At 41.9% G+C, this 20,160-nt stretch overlaps 1 protein-coding gene across 2 annotated transcripts in view; it reads right to left on the bottom strand.

The window, feature by feature from the left end:
• The window catches only part of LOC110835875 (inactive tyrosine-protein kinase 7), a 104,356-nt gene extending 84,422 nt beyond the window's left edge, over window positions 1–19,934 (bottom strand). For both annotated transcript variants that reach the window (XM_022076568.2, XM_022076569.2), the window contains exons 1-2: window positions 19,818–19,934; window positions 7,921–8,217 (exon numbers count right to left, since the gene is read on the bottom strand). In XM_022076568.2, the coding sequence (XP_021932260.2) occupies window positions 7,921–8,217; window positions 19,818–19,851 (331 nt within the window). In that variant the 5' untranslated portion in view covers window positions 19,852–19,934. The remainder of the gene's footprint in view (window positions 1–7,920; window positions 8,218–19,817) is intronic.
• Between the last annotated feature and the right edge of the window lie 226 nt (window positions 19,935–20,160).

The raw sequence follows: 20,160 nt of genomic DNA, 5'->3' as shown, positions 1-20,160 counted from the left end.
CCATTGCGGACTCCCCAAATGCTTGCTTTAGCATTTCATAGCTTTCCGTAGCCGTTTTGGCGAGTCTTTGGCAAAATTTGATGCACACGCCATTCCGAAATCGCAGGAGGGTCGGTGTAATGCACTACCAAAACGCCCGTAACTAAGAAACAAATGCTAATTCGATGATGCCGGCTGGCACACTGATTTACTATGAATGTAGGCCGCACCCCCTAAAGGCAGAAGCTCGTACTACATCCGGTTCGCCCGCTATTGACACAGTCTTGAAACTTTCCGATCGCACCTCGTATTCACAACACTACAAGCATACGGAGGCAATGAAAGAGAACAAAATGATCAAAGCTGCAGACGTATGGTGGGTGGGGAACGGAAGTACAACTCCACGCATTCTAACCTCGGCAGTCGGTAGAAGTGAAATGTTAGCTTCACGTCCCTACAGCTTTACCCCTCAAGAACGAACAACCACTACAGATGGATAAGTGACTGTTGTGGCGAAGCGAAAAATCTTACCCTCCCGCGAATCGAACTCCGGTCATCCATCCAGAAACTTTTCCAGACTCCGAAGCTAGACAGTAAGAAGGAAGGAGAAAAAAGCTTCAAGACTGCGCTCTTCCTGTTTTAGACGTGAAACGTACTTGCCGACATTCTGAAATTCTTAAACGCGGAAAATCACGTGTCAGCCTTGTGAAATGTAATAGCTCTTAGAATACTTTTAAAACTGATACACGCTCAGAAAGGTACGATGAGAACTTTCAAGACAACATACGATTTAATATCTAACACTCGTGGAGCTTAAGGATTGCGGTAATATTATACAGATCATCGTTTCTACTTACTTCGATTGATTGCCATCTTCAGAATTACAGCGTTGCCCAGAATCATTGCTATTCTCTACAAAGGATGGACCACAAGGTTAGGATATCTTAAAAACCATATGGGTGATAATTCACAACCCCTGGACCCTAAATAATTTCACAAAGAAGAAATGTTATGATTAGGGTTCGGATGTTCATGACATGTCATATTTTTATTGAGGCTTCTATTTACATTCTAAACTGAAATTAAACACTAATTGGGTTATTCTAATAACAATTAGACTGTATTTATTTTGAATATAAATATATATTTACGTCATTTTATGTTTTCGGTCATATTTGTAGCTAAATGCATATTTTGGTTATATTTTTGGTATAAAATTCTTACTTGTAATTACATTTCTCAGGCATTTACAGTGAATCCTTCAGAATGGGCCAAACTCCAGTCGATCAGTGAAGTCGGACAGCCAAGCTGAAGACTTTCCTGATTCGCGTTTTCATCGCTACTTGAACCACCTGGCGCTGCTGCATACTTAATCAGGAAAACAAAGGTAAAGTTGTCCCCGTGCTTAATTAAGCATCATTCCAACAGAGGTATAGCTCCACACTTTCTTAACCTCAGCATTCCAGAGCGGCCAAAACCCCAGAAGATGTTTTAACTATGAAAATATGGGAATTATGAGCCGAGATTCCATTTTAACCCCAGATCCATCTGGCGCAGTGACCACGCAGTCTGAGGCATGGACCTCGTGCGCCTGGCCGCTACGACCGTGGGTTCGAGTCCCACTCAAGGCATGGATGTGTGTTCGCGTCTACTCTTCCAGTCTGGTGGAGAACGTCTGGCCACGGAAGATAAGGCGAAACCACCGTGGTACTTTCGCAAGAAAACCCCGAAAAGGGGTCACGACGGTCAAGCTTGACCATAGACGATGAAAAAAAACTGCTAAACCAGGCAGCCTTCACTTTTCCGGCACACTAAAGCCAAAATTAATTCGAGTGATTTGTGAACAATAGCGATGTATTGCCACGAAAAGTAAAACTGTACACAGCATTAGAAGAAACAATATCATTTAACAGTAAGAACAATAATTGTTCAGGAAAGGCAAAAAATATCGTAAGATCCAATGTGAGTAAAGTCTACTAACTCAGTTTATCTTAAACTTCTTTACTATAAATGAGTGGGGGGGACTCCCCAAGCTGCGAAGACAAACACAATACTCTAATCCCCAGATTATTTGGTTTTAAGCAAATAGAAGCAGCTAGTTAACTTCACATTCCGACCTATCCTCCAGGGAAAGAGCCCCCAGAAACAGTTGCCTTACTGGACGCGATGATGAGAAGTCTGCTGAGAATCGAACCCCGGTCATCTCACAAGCAATTTTGAATTCCAGTCATGAGACGGGCGGAAGGACTTTGTGTACGTACACCGGTCTTCTGTCTCCAACCGCCATACGTGATCACCCTCCTACCACCAAACAGGTAAAAGCAGCTGTCGTCTTTGCAAGTCCTGAACCAATTTTCCTTCTCTACCTTTCTGTCTGTCCGTTTGTTTTCTTTCGTTCTCCTTTATTCCAGAGCCATTAAGCGGACACAAATTGTCCTGTAGCTCCCACTCAGGAGTGTGTGCATTAAATCCATCGTATTTACATTCAAAACAGTGCGGACACGACGCAATGCACTGGGGGAGTCGTGTCAACAAGCGACCCCCACTGCTAGGGCAGACGTAACAATGGGCGAGTATTTGCCTCATTCCTTGTTGGGGATACAAGATGGTTTCTATAAGCAAAATAGAATGATAAACGCCCGCCTATCGATTTTTGAACGAAATGATCGATAGGAGACATCATTAAGCTAACGCAAAAGGATTGTGCTTAATGCGTAAGTACTGAAGACTTCCACGAACTTATCACAAGGTAAAATCTCTCGTTCTACAGTTTAAGGACGAATAGTCAGCAGGCTGGCAAACCAGCCTCTTTTTCACAGAAACACAATTTCCACAAAATCTGAGATTCGTAACTTCCAAAAAGTGATTTCTATCTGCCATCAGCTTGAAATATTCGAGCCCCTTTGTAAAATACTAACAATCGTTCCCAGTGAGATCAGGAATACATTTTTGAGGACATTAAAACTGTTTTTTAAATTTTATTTTCGGGTTTCCACACTGTGCTGCACCCTTATCCCAAGGGCAGAGTCCCCTTGAGAGGAGTACGCCCAGACAATCAAGAAACTCCACCAACAGACGAATGTTCATTACCGTGTACAAAAAACACACCATTGATCCCTAGCTATCCCAAGCCATGTTAATCGATCATCAATCTCCAATCCTATTTCCTTAAAATCATTTTTAATTTTATTTTCTAGTCTTTTCCCTTCAGTCTTTATAAAAAAAACTGTGCACTCATTTCTCTTCTCCCCATGTACGCTACATGTCCGGCATATCTCAATAATAATAATAATAATAATAATAATAATATAATACTTGTAACACATTAAAAACAAAATGTATTTCGAAAATAGCTGCTGCACTATGTTCCTCAGGGGCAAAGTTTGTCTCGGGTATCTAGAAGTAAATACCCTATAAAGAGGTGAATAGATGGGGGGATGATGATGATGATGATGATGATGATAATAATAATAACAACTGTCTCCTCGTTATACAGTTCTCTCCAGCATCCTGTCACTTCATCCCTCTTTGTTACATATAGTCTCCTCCTAAGCACCCTCTACCAGGTTTCATGCCCATACAAAAAAACAGGTAAAATCAAGGCCTTGAATATTTTAAAATTTACGTTTTTATAACACAGACGGGAAAACACAAGATCGAGAAATGTAGGTCAGCAGGCATTTCCTGACGAAAATTAGTACTGTCGTAAAATGACGTACAGGTTTCTCGTTGGAAAAACGAATATTACCATAAGGACACGCTACGTCTCTCTTACCTAACAGAACCAGGAATTGAATTTCGGGGATAAGTGACTTCAAGGCCACGGAAGGACTTCACCCCTCTTATCACTCGGCTCGAAGTCAACAGTGCTACGTTGCGAGGTCTGAGCTGTCTCCACTCGCCTGGGAACAGCTGTTCGAGTTGCAACGTTGTACGATTTTGCACAAGCATGCAATTCTGTGACGGACACAACAGTGGTTGTACTGGACCGACATTAAACAATAAGTGTTCTGAATAAATATCCCTAGACCTATATGAAATTTCGTTGCAATGGGTTAAGGAGCATTGAACTAAGGAACATGTAGACGCCTCCAGAGTGTGAGGTAATTTAATACACTCCATGGACAGGACGCATGAAGAGTACATCCGTGCCGCGAGCGAGATACGAACAGCTCTGATTTTATGACCACTCCAGCTCTCCCTGCAACACTGGATTCCCAACTCCGGCCCTGTAAAACTGAGGATCAAGGCACGCCATACCTGTCCTTTCAGAACGAGAATTCGTAAAACGAGCAGTAGGAACGGTCATAGATTTAATGACGCGGAATTCTTACCATGCTTGAGACGGCTGGGCTCTGAGTGTGTTTCAATGTACAATCATACTTTTCAGGTGTGACCGATAAATGCGCAATAGATTTGATTGATTAAAGTCAGTTTAAAGCGTGAACTAGTCAACTTCTCTCGTTTAAATGCTTCATTCTTATTCCTCTTTTCAAGTTCTTCCCAAACTCGAGCCTGTAACGCAGTTTCCACTACTATTGGAATTATTTCTCATGCGCAGTGGTCAACGCTAAATAATCTGACTGTGTTTCTCTTTGTTAGAAACACTGGTATCACCTGCTGAGATTATAAAGCAGCGACTAAGAAACTGAAATGAGTAAAAACAAGTTGCGAAGATATAGCGCAGTGGCGGCTGTGGTTCTATTTTTAAAAAGTCGACCTATCGGTCACGCACATAGGAAAACCATTAAAAAATATCGGTCCAGATAGACTATGTCGTATTTGTTTCTAAAGGCACATTTCCATACACAAATAAGTCACATTATTGCTTAGCTAACCTACTTGATAAACAAACCGTGTAATACCATGTCTTAAGAGAGTAACTAATTAAAATAACTAGCAAACACTGAATAGACTTATATCGATTGTTCTGCAAGATGAATACTATCCCTGTACTCAATAAACAAGCCACAAAATCGTATAGAGGAAGTGAGGTTAAAAGTCCAAACATTCATATCCTTGGCTGAATATAAACCGAGAAAGCTATCAGTGGCTGACCGGACCAAGATTCGACTGCCGTCAGAGATAAAGACGTCTGCTTTCGGCTCCACGTCCAGACCGCGTCTGAACCCCACCCAGCCTCTAGCTCAACCGACAGAATTTTGGGGTCTGTAGTACGTCGAGCATGACACTTGATGGCGTAAAACCACGTATAAAGTCCCTCACAGATTATACTATTTTACGACATGTATCTAACGAGCCGCCACTGACACCATAAAGCAGTGCTGCAGTCCGGACGTGCCAAGCTTATGAACAAGAAATAAATAAACATCAATTCCGTCTGCGGCCCTATTAAGCAAGCAGACGGCCGAATTACTGCTGCAGATAGCTCAGAACCAGCGCGTCTGCTGAAGATATGTAACCTCTGGTATCACAAACAAAAGGATCCTATGGACCCCATCCTGAGCAATACTGGTTAGATTCCAGAGTGCAGAACCGGTATCTCAGAACTATGTGTTCCTGTAATACGAACAGAAAACGGTGCATGACTAAATTCTGAACTGCGTGGACACAAATGAATGATTTCGTAACGTAATTCAGCTGCCGCGCGGGTCTGGGCTAGAACCAGACACCTCATGATAGGAAATCGGACATTCGAAGTGCATAAATGACATATATCCAGGGCTGTCAAAGCAATACGAAGAGACAAACACCGTTAAAACAGGGAAACAGTGTGGGACATTGGTCACCTAGAAACAAGTCTAATACGCATCGCGTTCGTCGAAAACTACGCGGGTAACGACGGGAAGTATTAAGATTTATCACAGAGTCACTTTCGCGAGCAGAATCACGTAGGTCGAAACGTCCTATTTTCACAAAAATTAGAACCTGGGGGAAAATTTTGAGTAAAACTCCCCTAATATAAAATTTCATGAAAACCCATTCAGTCATAATTATACAGCCGAACAGATATGGCAACTCTAACAAGCGCACTTTTTTGCAAAATTTAATTGCAAATGCGCCTAAAAATGATATTACGGGACACATAAGATGCCACAGATTTTAAAATTCACTCGACACTACAAATAATTCTGAGAAAATGCATTAATTTTTTGTGCGTTCAGTTACCTTAACCAATTCACTGCTGGCTTTGACGACTTGGAAATTAAAAACTGACATTTTATGCATTCCAGTAGCATGAAGTTCATACGAGGTTTCACGAAAAATGGCTAATCAGTGTAGGCCAAGGTACAATATACTGACCAATTTACATCCATCTAGGAGGAGACGTATTACTACGCCTTGAAAATACGATTCCGAAGGAAGATAGTTTTCTGAGGGACCCAAAACAGAAAAAACGGCGAAAATTACAATTTCCTATCCAATCCGACACTATCACAGTACACCCTCGCTATTCGCAGGGGTTAAGTTCTTTAAAAAAACCGCAAATGGAAATACGGGTTTAGGGGAACCAAAGACACACGAAACTTTATACTTAATTCATAACTAAAGACTAATAAAATATGAGTTTTGATGTTTCTTGGGATGACGTCGGCGTTCCTGGCTGAAAGTTGTCAGGATGATCGACCAATTTCGAAATTGCGAAAATTACAGTCGAAGTACACTCAGTGTGGCACGACATCTACGTCACTACAGAAAGAGATGCGAGCGGTTGTGTCACTCCGCGAGCCTGCGCATGAGCGACCACGGTACCTACGCCGCGATACAAAAACCCTCGAACCAGAAGAGACCGCCCTAGTCTACAAAAGTGTAGCATTTTCCGAGTGTAATTGGTCTATGGATCGTCTGTGGGAGTCCGTGCCGAAGCAGCTGTTTATTGACAAGAGAACATCGCGTTATCTCTCTAATAACTGAAGGATTTATTGCATTACCAAGATAAGCCGTAACACAGAGGCCGCGGGCCACTTACTACGTGTCGGCCTGTCTGCCATTCACAGTTTCGGTCACACAGTTGACTTATAGCAAAGAAACGAATGCACAATAACGCAAAATATATCCGAGCTTCGTTAATCGTTACAAATTCACACACTGAGGTAAGCCAGCCGAGGTGGAGGGAGGGTAAGCGATTGCGCAGGACAACATCTGCAACCTATGTACAATCCACGTAATTTGCATATATTAAAATGGTAATTCCATTAACATTTACAGTTTTTGATTTCATAGTATCTCCATAAAATCGTAAGTCGTATTTGAGTAAACTACCCATGTTAATTCCAAGTGTTCTTTTAGAAACAGCATAACCCATTTCAGGCTTCACTATGAATTCTGCTAGAAACGTTTGTATTTACTCTTCACTATTTACGTTTGATAAAGTTTATACCTCCAGTAAATAAATACCGAAATTGTGACACGAATATCTTCAATCTCAAAACGAAGCACATCATACTGAATCAAACTTAAAGTTTGTTTTTACAAATTATATTTTCTTATTTCTCAAGTCTGCAAAAGGCTGTCCCTTATGCTTCAAATAACGCAATCTTTAATAATTATTAAAGTTCGCCTATATATTACTTATATTCAGTAATTATGTAGTATTACAATTAAAATTTGCTACATATCAGAAGAAGTTCAGAAAATGTCGCCTTATATTCTGGACTAGAGTCCGAGCGAGAAGTGCTGGCACATGCGCAGAGGACTGATTTTGGTCGTATGAGATGGACTCGTCCGATGCACGCGCTAGAGGGGTGTCAGCTTCAGTCGGTTTGTAGCTCTAGCTGTGTTTAGTTCGGCGCGTCGCCACAGCTGAGGCTGTGCGACCCCCACTACTACTGAACTCCCCTCTCTCGACTTACACATCGCGCATTTAGGTGCCACCACAACTCGCGCGAACAATACCATGTTGATAAATGAGTCGTCGGACAATCGTTTGTATTATTTAATGCACGACAGGTCGAGTGTTACATTAGAGTAAGTACTCACATAATATGTTGAGGGAGGCGGCCACACTCGTGAGCGAGAAGCCATTGCTGACGTTCATGGCGATGCAGGTGAACTCCCCGAAATCAAGGATGCGATCTGCCCGCGTGATGTGTAGGTGCGATCCCCGCTGGTAGCGCCGTGTGGTGTTCACAAGTCGAACCCCGTTCAGCTGCCAATAGTACGTAATGTCCGCCTCGTTCGACACCTCGCACTCAAGAGTAACGTTCGAGCCAGCCACCACATCCGCGTTAACAGGGTTACGAGAGAAATAAAAAGTCTCCTGGGCCCCACACCAACCTGAAAAGTCGCCAAAAACATTATGGTCTTTCTGTTACCAGGAAACAAAATTAAACGAACGCAGGAATTAGATACGCCTACTGCAAGAAACGGATCGTTTCGGATGCTTAATAACGAAAAGAAGTTGAAGTTGGTATCAGCAAGCCTGGAGGCAGGCGAAGTTGAAATATTTGGGAACAATAAAAATAAATCAAAATTATATTCACGAAGAAATGAGAATGAGACTAAATTCCGGATATGCTTGCTACTTCTGAGTTCAAAATATTTTGTCTCCCCGTCTGATTTCTAAGAACGTAAAAATTAAAGTATACAAAACAATAATCTTGCCTGTTGCTTTGTATGGGTGCGAAACATGGTCTCGCACTCTGAGGGAGGAACATAGATTATAGATTGCAGGTGTTTGAATACAGGGTGTTGAGGAGGATATTTGGGCCTAGGAGAGAAGACGATGGGGTCTGGAGAAAACTGCATAATGACGAATGAGATGGGCGGGGCATGTAGTACGCATGGATTGGACAAGAGGTGTGCACCGGGTAATGGTTGGGAAACCTGAAGGGAAGAGACCTCTGAGGAGACCTAGACGTAGATGGGAGGTAAATCTCAGGCGGGATCTATGGGAGATAGGAGTTGAAGGAGACTGGATTTTGTTGGCCCAGGACAGAGTCCGGCGGAGGGCTTTGGTTATTTCGGTGATGAACCTTCGGGTTCGGTAAGCCATCTAGTTAGTTAGTTAGTTAAAGGGAAGAGGCCACTTGGGAGACCTACGTGTACACGAGACGAGAATATTGAAATGTATCTTCATGAATTAGGTTGTCAGGATTGGAATTGGATTGGCCTGGGACAGGATTGTAACCAGTTGTGGCTTCCTGTAAACATGGCAATGAAACCTTTTAAGTTCCATAAAAAGCGGGGAAGTTCTTGGGTTCCTCCGCGACTTTCAGCGTCTCAAGGACTCTGTTCCATGAAGTCAGCTTACACACTATACTTCCTATCTATCGTGAAATTCGAAATAAAGTTCACACAGATTTGAAAATAACTTTACAGGCTCTCACCATCTTCTAGACAAGGGACCAAATGAACCCTTCCTTATCGTCTCGCGGGGGGCGCATAGTTACAAATGAGGCCACTTCACGGAAAGGCCATGACAAATTATGCTCACTATTGCACACAGGTTCGTATATTACACTCATTAATTTTCTTAAACAAAATCAATCATTAGTGAGATATCTGACACTTCCTTTGTGTGACGATGGCTGTATTGTAGGTTGTAACGCCGTGTAGTCTAGCTGAAGTTTACTGACGCCTTGATGATGATGGAAGTAGCAAGAACTCCGAAACGTCGGTTAACGGCGCTACAACCCAGAAGATATCCATCTTCATCTACGCATAACTGGTTAACTGTCACTAACCAGATGACTTCCTGGCTAGCGCATTAACCAACTGTCTAGTTAGTTCACTAGTAACTAAATGGTTATCATCAGCTGTCATTAGATAACCAAATAGCCTGACCATCACACAAAGTCTCAAGTTTCCTAATTACTTGGCTTTCAGGTATCTAAGCATAGACCGTAGGCCATTCTTTATTCTGAGGCGACAACTGTCTCGACACTGGAATTTACGTTTTCAAAACGTATTTTTCTGAAATCCATTTCAATAACGTTTACGGCTCTACACTGGAAACCGGAAGTTGGTACAAATACCTGGGCGGAAGGACGAATCACAACGTTATAAGTCAGTCAGTCAGATACCGAAGTGCGCGGCCAAACGCCATAACTCCGGAGTTTAGACAAATTCCAGTAGATGCTGCACTTTCAGAGGAATATAATTTTTCACAGTCTCACGTTACGAATGGCAGGATAACGTAAAATAAAAGTATAGGATGCAATGCCAAATACTTCTCCATAAGTTTTCACAGTTGGTCGGCTTTCAGGTGTGTGCCGCGTCGAATGTTGAGTATTAGGGCCCTTTCATGTGAGCGGCTCACGCGAGCTGAAGCGACTGTTGGGGATAGAAATCCCAGTAAAATGAATTGGACCCTTTCACACGAGAGCCGGTACTGTAATGTGTGTCTACGTTTCACTCCTGCATCCTACTCACGAGGCTTGGGTTCGATTCTTGATTCCACGACTGGCAATCCTGACTGGTTCATCCCCATTCTAGGCTACATACTTAAGTTATATAATTAAAAAATGGGTAAGTAAACTAAGATATAATCGCCTTCGCACCTCGTGGTCAAAACTGTCATAGAGGCGTTGACAGTTTCGTTATTTCACTGTACGACTGCTGCCGAGTGGAAGGCAGTCAGATAAAGCAACGAAAGGCCAGAGAGAGAGAGGAAACTAAATAGAAAGAATAGGGAAAGAAGCACAGAACAGAGAAAGTACAAAATAAATACAACAAAATTAAAAACAAACAAAAAATATACAAAGAAAACAAACAACAGGTAAATAAAATAAGATTTCAGGTTTTCACAGCGGTGAGTCTGAAGATTTCTGTCTTCTGGGTTGTTGCGCTGTGTAGTCTGGTCGATGTTAACCAACGTTTCAGAGGTCATACTGCCTCCATCATCAGGGCTATGATTATGAAGATTTCTGTCTTCTGGGTTGTTGCGCTGTGTAGTCTGGTCGATGTTAACCGACGTTTAAGAGGTCATACTGCCTCCGTCATCAGAGTATGAAGATTTCTGTCTTCTGGGTTGTTGCGCTGTGTAGTCTGGTACACGGCGCAACAACCCAGAAGACAGAAATCTTCAAATAAAATAAATTTCAGATAAAGAAATAAAAATCAAACGTCCGTTTCCGTGAAAACACAGACAGAACGAGGAAGAAAATAAAATGCCCAAACTGGCGCTGGTCTGTAAGTGCAGCCATAAATTTGACCCAGAGCTGAATCCTTAGGGGTCTTCTCCCCTTTTGTTTCCTAAGTATCGATTCAGCTTGATCCCTCCCTTGCACCGGGCTTGTCAATGCTTTGTGCCACTTTAGCCGCCTGCTTCACTCTACTACCTGTTTCACAAACATCCAATAACATCGTCTGTTGTTTGGCACATTCAATTAATTATCTTCTATTACAGATGAAACATCTGCCAAGCATAAGGCGCGTACAAGAGATGCTAATCGGGTAAAGGGAATACATTACATGCACAAACATGACAAATTTCTCCCTTCACCTTGAAGCACGATGAATCTGAACACGGCTGTCTTCTAGGTTGTTGCGCCGTGTACCAGACTACACGGCGCAACAACCCAGAAGACAGAAATCTTCATACTCATCGCCCTGATGATGGAGGCAGTATGACCTCTGAAACATTGGTTAACATCGACCAGACTACACAGCGCAACAACCCAGAAGACAGAAATCTTCATACTCATCGCCCTGATGACGGAGGCAGTATGACCTCTGAAACGTTGGTTAACATCGACCAGACTACACAGCGCAACAACCCAGAAGACAGAAATCTTCATACTCTGATGACGGAGGCAGTATGACCCCTGAAACGTTGGTAAACATCAACCAGACTACACAGCGCAACAACCCAGAAGACAGAAATCTTCATACTCTGATGACGGAGGCAGTATGACCTCTGAAACGTTGGTAAACATCGACCAGACTACACAGCGCAACAACCCAGAAGACAGAAATCTTCATACTCTGATGACGGAGGCAGTATGACCTCTGAAACGTTGGTAAACATCGACCAGACTACACAGCGCAACAACCCAGAAGACAGAAATCTTCATACTCACCGCCCTGATGATGGAGGCAGTATGACCTCTGAAACGTCGGTAAACATGGACCAGACTACACAGCGCAACAACCCAAAAGACAGAAATCTTCATACTCACCGCCCTGAAGATGGAGGCAGTATGACCTCTGAAACGTCGGTAAACATGGACCAGACTACACAGCGCAACAACCCAGAAGACAGAAATCTTCATACTCACCGCTCTGATGATGGAGGCAGTATGACCTCTGAAACGTTGGTAAACATCGACCAGACTACACAGCGCAACAACCCAGAAGACAGAAATCTTCATACTAAGAATCGCCCTGATGATGGAGGCAGTATGACCTCCGAAACGTTGGTAAACATGGACCAGACTACACAGCGCAACAACCCAGAAGACAGAAATCTTCATACTAAGAATCGCCCTGATGATGGAGGCAGTATGACCTCTGAAACGTTGGTAAGCATAGACCAGACTACACAGCGCAACAACCCAGAAGACAGAAATCTTCATACTCACCGCTCTGATGATGGAGGCAGTATGACCTCTGAAACGTTGGTAAACATCGACCAGACTACACAGCGCAACAACCCAGAAGACATAAATCTTCATACTAAGAATCGCCCTGATGATGGAGGCAGTATGACCTCCGAAACGTTGGTAAACATGGACCAGACTACACAGCGCAACAACCCAGAAGACAGAAATCTTCATACTAAGAATCGCCCTGATGATGGAGGCAGTATGACCTCTGAAACGTTGGTAAACATAGACCAGACTACACAGCGCAACAACCCAGAAGACAGAAATCTTCATACTAAGAATCGCCCTGATAATGGAGGCAGTATGAACTCTGAAACGTTGGTAAACATGGACCAGACTACACAGCGCAACAACCCAGAAGACAGAAATCTTCATACTCACCGCCCTGATGATGGAGGCAGTATGACCTCTGAAACGTCGGTAAACATGGACCAGACTACACAGCGCAACAACCCAGAAGACAGAAATCTTCATACTAAGAATCGCCCTGATGATGGAGGCAGTATGACCTCTGAAACGTTGGTAAACATCTACCAGACTACACAGCGCAACAACCCAGAAGACAGAAATCTTCATACTCACCGCCCTGATGATGGAGGCAGTATGACCTCCGAAACGTTGGTAAACATGGACCAGACTACACAGCGCAACAACCCAGAAGACAGAAATCTTCATACTAAGAATCGCCCTGATGATGGAGGCAGTATGACCTCTGAAACGTTGGTTAACATCGACCAGACTACACAGCGCAACAACCCAGAAGACAGAAATCTTCATACTCACTGCCGTGAAAACCTCAAATCTTACAAGGAATCTGTACATGGATAAACAAAGATGCTGTGACTGAGCGAGCAAACTGAGTCTATTTTGCTGTCTGGTGGTGAAATTGGAAGCCGCTACCAGATGCGGTAGCTGTATCGTGAACCAGATTAGTTCAAAACAACAAAATTAACGAATTTCTATATTCTACGTGACTTTACTGGATAAAATACGCTTATTTCAAAAGAAAATTTTATGTGTGTACCTGGGGACAAGGCATCTGACAATAAACTGTTTTCAGTCACACACGGCTGATATAGAACCATAAACGAACACGTTCCACTTCAAATGACTGTACAATCGAGTCTTGATTTCGATTTTGACACCGCGTCAGAATCATCCCTGAGACCCGACCCAGTATCCATCCAATGGCGAAAGAGACGTTGGCCGATCAACTCTGTGTGTAGAATTTTACCTCCCTAGCACACAAAATCGAGTCTGTCTGCCTGCTTATGGATGCTGGTGCCTCAGGACCAACACAACTGTTTTCTCCTTTGTGGCTTGATTTGTGCTTAATCACAAAGTCTGACTTACTCAGCAACATTTTTAGGACAGAAAATGCGGAGATCGGACCCGACAGCAGTACGCTGACCACGGGTTGAAAAACACTAAGCTTGTTCTTCGGTGTAGGGCATGACCGATAGACGAGTTCATGCAAAAGAAAGAAATTAAAGACTAGGTCAAAGGTTAACTGGAAGAAACAAAGGAATGAAGTGAGAAAGACATAAGCAATTTCAAAAATAAATTAATAATTCAATTCAATTCAATTCATTTATTAGAGTGCTTGGCAACAGCCAAAGGAGGCCAATAACAGCCAAGCACTAACAATAAATATAATAGAAAAACAAACAAACAATGAACTAAATATATAAATGTACAATATAATGATAATATATCAATTCATTAATTTATTAAAAAATAATTAACAGTAAATGAGCTAAATAATAAGCCTAAAAGTGAAACATCAAAATACAAAAAAAAACTAATTATATAAATGTACAATAATTCAACTCATTTATTGCTAATAATCAACAAGCAAATGAGCTGAATAATATGCCTAAGTATATAATAATTAAATTAAAATCACTTAAATATAAAGAATAGATACAAAATGAAACTTTAATTACAAGAAAGAAAATTGGCTAAATAAAATGCCTAAGCAAAATATTCTCCTCGTTAAAAATGTCGATGCGCTGACAGACTGCACTGGCAGCAGAAACACACCTAAACAAGGGACTAGCCTTAAGACTACGATGAACAAAACACGTGAAGTAGTCTCTAATGAATCTGGATTTTGCCTTTAAAAGTTTTAATGAGAAAGAGAACATCAAGATGGCTCCTCCTCAGGTGAAGTGAAAGAAAATTTAACCTATCTAATACGTCTTCATAATTATAGTCACTTAGGCCATTAAAAAATCTGGCGTGACATGTAGCTGCAAATTTCCTTTGAATTCTTTCAAATTTGGTAGAATCATTGGAAGTAATGAAATTCCATGCAACAGATCCATACTCAAGTTTAGACCGAACAAGATTATTGTACAAAACCAATAGGCTATCTAAAGTAGAAAATGAAGACGTAATATACCTAATCAAACCTAGCATTCTAAATATGCTGGTGAAAATAAAGTTTGCAGTCCAAAAGTACACTGAGATCTTTAACACACTGAGAACGCAATATCAAATTGTCATATAATTTGTAATAGAAATATATGCTGCTTGTTTTGCGAATAAAAGATATAATCGTGGTTTTACCTAAATTAAGCTTCATACCATTTTTATGACACCAATTTTTCACAGCATGAATATCATGTTGCAGCAACTTACAATCAAAAGCGTTTCTAATATTACGATATATCTTTAAATCGTCAGCAAACAACAGTAAAGTGGAATTGGAAAGAGAATCACAAATATCATTAATAAATATGTTAAAAAGTAAGGGGCCTAAGGTAGAACCTTGAGGCACTCCTGACTTAACAAGATAAGAATACGAAAGCTTTCCCGATATACGTACAAAGGAATGTCTGTTGGTAAGATAACTACAAAACCAATCAACAAAATTAGAGGAAAGTCCAAAATAACATGCAGCATTATAAGTTACCTCACCTCTAAGTTTGGTATAATAATGTGAGTTAGCATGGGGACACCCATGAACCCAGTCATAACCAGGTACATTAAAGTCACCTGATAGGACTACGCGGAAATTTTGAGTGTTCAACGTAGCTTCCAAAGAAATAAAATAATTTTAAATAATTTTGAAAATAACGATTACCAACAAGTAAATTAAAACCATCGGGAATAGAGATTTCTATCCAAACACATTCCCGCGTTAAGTTCAAGGTCGTACCTACGTTTACAACCAGAATTAACCATGGGAGTTGCAGAAGCAGGCTTCTTTTTGTAAGTAACTGTAGTGAGACCATCAGAATCAGCAATTGAAACTGTAGACTTCACACCAGCAGAAAGCGCTTCCCTACAAGATTTAGATCCAGCAGATGCCGAGGCAGGACAAACCGTAGACTCTGCTGCCTTCGGTGGCAGCTCGTTGCTAACCGAGGTAGCTGACCCCTGGATGGAAGGTTTGATAGCACGTACAGATGTAACTGGTACCCCACAAGTAATTTTGTTCAGATGAAATTTGAGATGATCATTGTCCTTCCAAAGTTGCCGAACATCTTCAGAAAGCTTAAGCACCATCTGGACCAAGTTTTCAACTAAATTGTGGGTGCTAACACCATTCAGCCGAACCGTCTCAAGTTGTACACTGAGCGATTCAGGGTCCTTAAATGCTGGCAAGATGAGCTCCCTGACGGGAGATACAAACTTCAGAGGAAGATCCGATGTGGAGGCCGATCTAGTTGCACGAACAGGAGTGTTGTCATCCATGGACGCACGAAACAGACTTAAAGGTGGATACACCACTGCTCATATAAAACGAACATTCAGTTTCCGTAATTTTTAAACAAAAGAGGTGATTTCTAGAGCCACAGGGTCAACTGCACCTAATAATTTTTTGTTTTCCATAAAATGATTTCTTACACGGCAGGTAGCACACCAAATCCAGCAAACTCACAAAACAATTGCTGACACAATATACGGAATACCAACAAAACACGTCCGTCCACTCCAACAGCTACTAAAAGTAAAGTAAAGTTTGTCCCACTATACGCCATGTAGGCGCTTGGGGTGAGAGGAGGTATAGCTCCTCTCTTCCTTGACCTCGGCACTAGATGGGGTGAGCGGTCAGCATCACGCCCCGGCCGGCTTTACCCCCGGGAAAGGACCCCGGTACCCATTGTAGAGGAGGCTGGGTGGGCCCCAGAGCCGGTCTGGACGCAGAGGCTAGAGGAAAAATCCTCTGCCCCCGTCGGGGATCGAACCCCGGCCGTCCAGCCCGTAGCTAGTCACTATACTGACTGAGCTATCCCGGCTCACTCCAACAACTACTACAATACTATAATATAATATATTACTATAATAATAATAATTCCCATGCGGGGAATCCCCAGTCGGGAAATTCCCCGATCATTTCCAAAGATCGAAGGTCAAATTCTAACCAACGAGCTACAACTGTCACACTACACACACACACACCTAACGTTTTGAAAATGCTAATCACTGGTGCATTTCTCAGTGCATCTCTGACTTTTCCAGTAAAATATGCTTAATTTAAAACTGTACCACTAAAATTCCTCCGGTGCGTGTTCATACAGTTCTAAATTTACATTGCCTACTCCCGGATCTTTGCCATTGAATGAAACTTCTATTAATTCTTCAAGCGTTGTTTCTGTAACCTCGACTTCATTATCTTCAGTCTGTACCGTAACTAGGTACTGATTGGACGGGGGTTCGATCCCCGACGGGGACAGAGGATTTTTCCTCTAGCCTCTGCGTCCAGACCGGCTCTGGGGCCCACCCAGCCTCCTCTTCAATGGGTACCGGGGTCCTTTCCCGGGGGTAAAGCACGGCCGGGGCGTGATGCTGACCACTCACCCCCATCTAGTGCCGAGGTCAAGGAAGAGAGGAGCTACACCTCCACTCACCCCAAGCGCCTACATGGCGTATAGTGGGACAAACTTTACTTTTATTTTACAGAGAAGAATTTACGTTCTCTTTCTACTTATTCGAAAATATTGCGATCCCAAATGTCTATACAGAGTATTTGACCGTTTTAAAACATGGTATGTGTTTGGCATCGACATATATGCTCTAGTACAGTGGTATTCAACCTTTTTTTGTTCGCGTACCCCCAGATATAATTTCTCTTCAACTTTGTACCCCCAAAGTCGTTGGTGTATAATTCAAGTTATACATAGTATATAATCTACATCTAAAATAAATTAAATCAATTACAATACTGATTATTCAGTGTTTATCATAAAATAATATATATATATATATATTAAAATTTACGTACCCCCTAAGATGTCTTCTCGTACCCCAGGTTGAATACCACTGGTCTAAAGGTCTTAAATCGTTACAGACTTTTCCCGAAAACAAATATCTTTTGTTGTTTTCTGTTATTCTTTTTTAGTTTACACTATCTCAGAGCTGAACCATCTTCACAGTATTTTATCTTAAACCTCTAGTTTAATATCATTATCGCGTTATTTTAGATAAACGAAATTACGGAATGAATAAGTTAAGCCTGCCGACAGAGGGAGTTGCGAGCGGGCCACTTCAGCTGAGACCTTGTAACCTGAGGAGGACCTGAGAAAAACACCATTAGCCAGTCTGCAATTGGTCACAACCACAAACACTGGAGACTTGGTACAACGGCAGCCTTTCTGTCGACAACTTGGGGCTGCCTAATGAGTCACGGCACACTACTACCCAACCCATAAACATCGCGACGGAAACACGATCTGAGAAAAATCCCTGCAACCCACACGTCAAACAGATGTGGGCATCGCATGTCAAGCCAGCAACGAGGATGCATTTATGCCCTTTCGCGTTCCCCGTCACAGTTCAATATTCGCGTCAGTTTGTACGAATAACATCTCTTGCCTTAATCCAGCTTTCTTTCCCACGGTTGCCGTGAAGGTAATGTTACAAGCATTTTAGCTTCTACGCTGATGAAACTTCGATCTCCAGCCACGAAATACCAGCAAAAGTTTTCTCGCATCTCTTGGTTTGGAGGCTGTGTGGAGCCCAGAGCAGATCTGCACATGGTGTAAAACGAAGAATTACGGCCTCTGCTGGGAAATGAACTCTTGTCTATCCATTCCGAAGCCAGTCATTTCACTACAGCAAGAGTGGACATTCATATATACTCGGGGTCAGATTGGGGCTGCTTCGAAGTAATCGCGAGTTGGAGATAAATTCTGTAGTTCACAAAATTTTCTCAAACATATTTTATTTTATAGTTTATTTAACGACGCTGTCAGTAACACAGACTACATATATCCATGAAAAGAATCGATCACGACAGCCGGTTTCTGGGTCGAGATTTGAACCTAGAATTTCCCGAATACGAAACAATAATTCCAATTATCCACAATTACTTAATATAATTCACAAGCAGGCCCCTACGTATATCAAAAGCCATAAAAATATTATATTGGACACTTGAGGTAGCCCCACCTACCCATTTGATATATACGACGTTTCGGGAGTTGAATTTACTTGTCTTCAGATGATCGGTTGCCATACAAAAGGATTTTGTATTTCCTAAGTTGAATGGCGACTGCTCATATCAATCTCAAACAATTTTGGACAACTAAGTCTAGTTTTATGACGCACTGAATCCGTGTGACTTAGGACAGGGACCAATGGAAGGTTCTTGTTAAAACAGTAATGAATCATTGGGTTCCACACTAGCATGAGGATTTATTTGTTAGCTTAGCAACTATCAGTTTCTGAAGAAAGAGACAATTTCATGTTTCTTGCTTACTTAGTTGGCTGATTTGTTATCTCACGTGTTCATACTACCGCTTTGTGGAGTAAGATTTCAGGTTTGGGGCATACCTAATGTAACTGCAGACCCAACTACGGTACCAAAGAGGCCTGTCATTGTTTGAAAGTAGGCGTACATACTGATTTTAAAATGCAGCATTTCAAATTAAAATTAAGGCGCAACCTTATTTGCAAAGTAAATTACGAATCATCCATTTCCTCTAAGCAGTCAAATATTTCGCATTGCTTTCGCGTGATTAATCTTCACATGCTACATGCCCCATAGTGATTTTAACACCAAAATAATGCTTTCTGAAAAATACAGATTTATTAAGCTCCTATTATGTAATATCTTCCTGTTACTTCCTCCATCTTACACGCAAGTCCAACAAAATTGTTTAATACAACAACGCTGTCAGGTCGGTTGTTGTTAAGTCTTCCGACTGTGAGGCAGACATGAACTACAAGGAGCGGCCGAAATTAAGACACATGAAGAATCAAACCCAGGCCTCGCACAACCGACATTCACGCTACCTGTCCGGCGTCTTTGTTGTGTAGGACAGATTTGACAAATAAATGTTGTTTCAAAGGCGAAATCAACCTATAGTAAGCACTTACCTGCGAGAATTATCACGATCACAGCAAATAGCATTGTAAACAACCTCACGATCCCATGTTCACCAGATTCTAACCACACACGACTGCACAGCCACGCGAACTGACATTCGGCTGGCTTCAGCGATCGTAGCGCCACACTTCGACCGCATTGCCAAGTAATTTCAGGTACAGAGTACGTTCATTCACCCCACCCAGCGACGAAATGAGGCAATATGACCAGCGACAACGAAGAATTTTCTTTTAAGTGGTCAAATTAGAACACATGTTTAGCATGATGCTCTGTAATTACGGTGGGATAAATAAAATGATTTTTTTTTATTTTCCAAATTTGGCCAAATGTTCA

This window comes from Zootermopsis nevadensis, unplaced genomic scaffold (genome assembly GCF_977971745.1).
Source record: "Zootermopsis nevadensis isolate Lab colony 2312 unplaced genomic scaffold, Znev_1.0 Znev_ptg000022l, whole genome shotgun sequence".
NCBI classification, from domain to species: Eukaryota; Metazoa; Arthropoda; class Insecta; order Blattodea; family Termopsidae; genus Zootermopsis; species Zootermopsis nevadensis.
This window is presented reverse-complemented; position numbering and strand designations above follow the sequence as displayed.